The sequence below is a fragment of the Barbatula barbatula genome, assembly GCF_947034865.1.
Source record: "Barbatula barbatula genome assembly, chromosome: 11".
NCBI classification, from domain to species: Eukaryota; Metazoa; Chordata; class Actinopteri; order Cypriniformes; family Nemacheilidae; genus Barbatula; species Barbatula barbatula.
The window spans coordinates 2,086,552-2,092,464 of NC_136774.1; the positions used below are offsets into that span (position 1 = coordinate 2,086,552).

At 36.6% G+C, this 5,913-nt stretch overlaps 1 protein-coding gene across 1 annotated transcript; it reads right to left on the minus strand.

Annotated features, from left to right (window-relative positions):
* Positions 1-1,481: 1,481 nt before the first annotated feature.
* LOC306900291 (taste receptor type 1 member 1-like) lies at positions 1,482-5,371 on the minus strand (the record flags this gene model as incomplete). The annotated part of the gene is made up of 5 exons (XM_079467109.1): positions 5,046-5,371; positions 4,620-4,917; positions 3,555-4,301; positions 3,199-3,411; positions 1,482-1,616 (listed from the first exon to the last, which is right to left on the minus strand). The coding sequence occupies exons 1-5, from the start codon at positions 5,225-5,227 to the stop codon at positions 1,482-1,484; spliced, it is 1,575 nt and encodes a 524-aa protein (XP_079323235.1). The 5' UTR covers positions 5,228-5,371.
* Positions 5,372-5,913: the final 542 nt, after the last annotated feature.

Below are 5,913 nucleotides of genomic sequence, written 5' to 3' on the forward strand. Positions count from 1 at the left end.
TGCAAGAACTACTCATTTAAGGAATGCTGCTGCTATACCTATAACATAAATGAATAAACCCCAATCAAAGCAGGAGACACAGAATGAACAATGCAAGCCAAGAATATAACGCCCCCCCAACAGATCTATCGCAAAGTAAAAAAAAAACACTAACTCCTTCTTTCCCCAGGTACTGGTCTGGCTTTTGTTGAAACTAGTAACTTAGCACATATTGTATTATTGCTCCTGTATGACATATTCCATATTGCTCCTTAAACTCTCTGTAAGTCGCTTTGGATAAAAGCATCTGCTAAATGACTAAACAAAATAAAATATAAAAAAAATGTGTACTGCTGCCTGGAAGGGCTATTTGAACAGCATGTATTACTATCTATGAGTGCCATGGCTACCGTGCCGACAGGCTTAATGCTAGTGGCTTATGACTATATGAGCTTTGGCTAACATGCCGACTGGTTTAATTCTAATAGATGCGCACTAAGTGCAATATTAAATAACAATGGTATGTTGCAGTCCAAAAGATGAGACCCCACCATGCACCCGAGGAAAAAAGACAAGTCATTGATACTTATTATCGAGCCATTAAAATCAATGAAGCACATGCGTCTGTGGTTGCGCACGCTCACAACATCTGATAAAAAAACATGAACCTTAGATAAACATGAGAATACTCGCTGAGTATGGCCACCCCAGTTGTAGTGGGGTGACTCTGTAAACGCTGGTTGAGGCGGCTAAATATGAACTGGATTCCGGTAAAAGAATCAGTGATTTGACCCTTCTTGTTTTGTTGTCGTAAGCACAGGCTCACAACCATGTCTGTGTTTTCTGCTGAAAAGGGGGTGGAGACTAGCTGCTCAATTCCACTTAAAGAGACAAACCAAAGCGAGTTTCTTCTCACATGCAAAACTGGGCATTTAGAGCATAGTATAGTAAAATATTTGTGGTGTATTTTGAGCTGAATCTTCACATAGATATTGTGTAGACCCCTGTGATTTATATTACATTGGTCTAAAATAAATCTCTCCTTTAAGAATTTAGCGTTTAATTGATGATCGTGATGAATTCTTATGGCAACCGATGTAAACATGACAGCTTACTTCTTAGATCAGATGTCTTTGTGTTGTTTCCAGGCAGACCATTAAAGAATGCTACAAGCATGTCTTTCGGCAATCCTGTGGAATTCAACTTATCAAGGACGACTTAGAACTTGCTGAAGTGTTTGCAAAAAGTGTGCCTTATAAATCAGACATATACCTGTACAGTAGCCAACGGTCTTTGGGCATGACGTCTGAGGTTGAGACTAACATCAGGCTAACAACATGTTAATAATGTTAACATCATGTTAGCAACATGCTAAATCATGAAAGTTTATGTTTGCAACATGCTAATTGTGTTAGCATTGTGCTAGCAACATCAACTGTAGATCGCCTAAAGGCATAATAATAGTTACCCTGTTTGATTAATTTATTTATTTTTTTTTTGTTTTAAAAATACTCACGAGAATAATCCACGTAGGTATTTTGTGGGCATTTTTTACACCGAAAACAGCATGCATGAAATCCTTCATGTTCCCTCGAATATCCTTCCCTGCACTCAGCAGAGCAGTTTGAGAAAGGAACCTTTATAGAACAAAAAATATTATCACTTCACTTTCAAATAGGTCATTTTCAAAAAAGTGTTAAAAGAAGGAATATGCTTTAGTTGAATTAAGATATTTATGTCGCTTTTATAAAAATGCTTTAGAATAATACATTACTGGTGTATCAAGACAAAACAATGGCACTGAAATACTTTAAGACAGTAATTCTCAAACTATTCAGATCAAATACCACCTTTAATAAAATTAGTTGTTCCAAGTACCACCTAATGGCCGTCTTAAAAGATCATAGGAACATAAACTTAAATTAATAGTAGAGCTGTGAATCTTTATCTTTACACCTATAACTCAAATTCTAATGTATTATTGATAAAACAAACACTTTTAATTTACTAACTGTTAAAATATAACATGTTTTTCAAGTTAGTCAGGACTAATAGTGGACACAAAACATGTAGTGCACAGGTAAGTCAATTACTTAATGACTTGGGACTTGCAGAAAGATGACAAACTTATATTAAAGACAAACATTGTGGAAGGAATATTTAACACAGAAGATAAACAAATATCTGTTTACTTAAACATCAAGAGAATAGCTGTAACAAACAGACTCACACTTAACTGCAGCAGCTCATCAATGCAGCGCGCATCAAAACTAAATCACAACTGTAACAGAGACGAGCTCCGCGATTCCCTCCTCTGACCATCGGAGGGAACCCTCTCCCGAATTCTGACTCATTACATTTCCCATTACCCACACTTTGGACTGATTACTATACCAGCTGATACTTGTCACCGGGATCTATATATTCCCACTTACCACTCAGCTCATTGTGAAGTCTTGTTTGACCGTGGTGAACGGTACGAAGTGTTATCGACTAGTGTTTGCTATTTCATTATTGATCCGTTGCTGCCTGCCTCTGACCCTTGTCTATTATATTGTTCTGTGAGTGATATCTGCCCGTCCTGACCTTCGGCCTGCCTACTGTTTTCGATTCTGCCTGCTCCTGTTACACCTGTTTACTCCCGTCTGACCCTGCCTGTACGACTATTCTTAATAAAGCATGCAAATGGATCCCTGCCAGCCTGACGAGTCATTACAACAAAGCATGCTTCATTGATTTAACCTCGAGTAGATGCAGACGCTTTACAACATTAACAACAGCGGTTCAATTGCAGAAATACATAAGCAACTCATAGGAAGAGAGAGAGAAAGATGAAAAGCGCCTGTCTGCTCCTGCTCAGTTTGAGCTACCGGTCACACGCCTGACTTTCATCGACCAATGATAAATACACAAATATGAATACGACTATATTGCACGTAGGCTGAGATGTATTGCGTATTTATCGATCATGTATTAAACATTTGAAATTGTATTTAAAAAACCTAAGGTAAATTAAAATATTTAGTTAAAAATTTTATGTCGTGTCATGTACCACCAGGTCTCTTCAAGCACCACTAGTGCTATTCATACCACAGTTTGAGAACCACTGTTTTAAGATATTTATGGCCAAGTTAAATTCAGTTAAGAAACACATTCATTTTAGTCTGTGGCTATCCTTAAGCCTTGTCTACGAAACAGGGCCTCAAAAAAATTACTTACTTGTTTATACTTATTCCAGGGCATGAGAGAGTTGTTGATATGAAAAACTACTTCTGGATATGTATCATAGGTGCCCACCATCTCAATCCGTGGAGAATTTGTTTCAGTGTGCCAGAGCACAGCTGCATAACTGATGGTTGTATCACCATTTACATCATATTTCACCTGACGGCCACCGAGTGGAAAATCCAAGTTTTTAATTTCACTCAGAATCTATCGTAAAATGCAAAGAAGATGATTTTAAAATGTGTGCAAAAAGAATACAAAGATAAATACACACACAGGCACACACAGAAACACATACTGTACATCAATTATTCTTACGATGTTTGATACAAACTTTACCTTACACTTACCATGTATGGTTTAACTGTTATGTTTCTGTGGCATTCATTCAGATTGCAGTGTAAAACTTTATGTAATGCATTAGCCATTGAATACATAGCAGAGTAGATGGCAAAGGAGAATGTGGGATTTTCATTTATAATTTCCTCTGCAGTAAGCAATGCACTTTCCTTACATTCTTGATTGCAGGTCTCACTCTGGACTTCACTCTTAACATTACTATTATTATCTTCATTTGGTGTTGCTTTAAGTTTATAAACAAACTCATCAAATCCAGGTAATGACAATAATCGCTCTGTAATGCCAATAACTGTACCAATTTTCTCAACTCCCGGCTCTCTAGGAAGCTGCTGATTCATAGACCATGTTTCACTTGCAATCCAAACTTTGTCTCGGATGTTGTTTGCTATTGCAGCTCTCACTATGTTTTCTGCATATATTGGCACAGCGAACACCACAATGACATTAATGTTTAGCATATTGATGTTTTTAAGTGTTTGATTGTAGTTTCCTCGTATTTGGAGAGTCTCTTGATAGGCCAAGCAAATGCCAGTATTGCTTGTATACTTGTAAAACAGTTTTAGACCATCTTCACTGTAATTATCTGGACCTCCAAGAAAGGCAACCCAGTTCCATCCGTACCACTGTATGATGCGAATTATCATCTGTATCAAGTCTTTGTTGCTAGGGATTGTTCTTATGAAAGTTGGATACTGAAGTTTATTACTAAGTGTGGAACTAGAAGCGCCATAGTTCACCTTTGAAAAAGAAAATGTATTTTAATAATCAATTCACTTAACTTTGTACTTTATCAGGGTAACAATATATATACTGTATATATAATATTGTTTAAATGTTCAGCACAGTAAGGAATCTTATTTTTTAACATTGTCTTTCTTAATGTATAACATTAATACAAAAAATAACTGTTTCTATTTTTATACATTTATTTATAATTTTGTATTCTTTAATGGCAAATAATCATTTTTAACATTAATCATACAATCTACTAAAACAAGTTATATTTCTTTATGTTGACCTTATGAAATATCACATTTGAAATAAATATAATTTACCAGTGGTACAAGGTCCATTGTGACCAATGGTGAAATGGTAATAGTTCTTGTGCTTCCATATGGTCCTGTCAAGGCAATCACTTTAGGTTGATGGCTGTTGAGTTTTTCTTGAGGTTTTATTGATCTATTTTGTGAGACTAAATTGAAAACTGAAGGGAAGTTCTTGGTGTCGGAACAATGATCAAAAATTTCATAGCCCAGAGAAACATTGGGCAGCAGGGTGGTGGAGTTATTAATCTCCTCAATAGCAAACCTCATTACTTGGAACATCTGATAGCCAGATTTTGTGAAAGTGTGCCTAGAAACCATTGGAAAGAGAAATAGCAATAGTCAAAAGCTTCAGTTTACAATATGTTGATGCTATCTATCTATACAGGTTAGTTTATTGTTGAACATTATAAAAAGCAATAAAAGGTATTTGCTTACCCTTTACATTCAATTGCCTCTGGGGAGAACATGAATGTCGACTGTTCAACTTCATGTACTGGAAAAAGCCCACCCAATAAGTAATCGCCATCCAAGCTGAACTCAGATGCAGAACCAAAAACTTTGAAAAAGAGACATTGAGTTAAGCCCAGAAGGGGAATACAAATGTGACTTAGAATCATGATTTAAGTTGAAATGTTGCTCATGAGAAAAAGATGGATAGTGGCCTATCATTTAAGAGAAGGCAGTCTCATATACCAAACTTAATTTGCTTAAACCACTATATTCACTGATGCAAGTCCCAGTTTTCATATCTTAATACACTGAGCATTTGTCAATCACTTATGAAATAGAGCATTACACCACACCAAACCACAGAGAACAAACCAAATATTACATTATAAACCCAGTGGGCAGTCTCAATCTCAAGTCTACTTTAGAAGCAGTGTTAGTTCATTCCCGATTCAGCTTAGACAAGAAAATAACTTTATGACTATTTAGCAGATGCTTTTATCCAAAACGAGTTCGGGGAGAGATAAGCGATATATCATACAGGAGCAATAATACAATAGGGGCTAATACCAAGTTACTAGTTTCGACGAAAGCTAGACCACTACCTGTTGAGAGAAGAGAGAGGGTTAGTTTTTTTTCTTCATTTGTCTGTCAAGTATTCAAAGAAGAGGTGTGTTTTAAGTATTTTGAAGGTTGTGAGAGATGTGGTTGACCGGACCGCATTGGGAAGAATGTTCCACCAGGATGGAGTTGTCAAGGAGAATGAGCAGGAAAGGGATTGCCCTTATAAGAAGACATTACAAGGTGCCGCTGGTTTGCTGAACGCAGGGTTCTTGATGGGGTGTAGGAGTGTAGT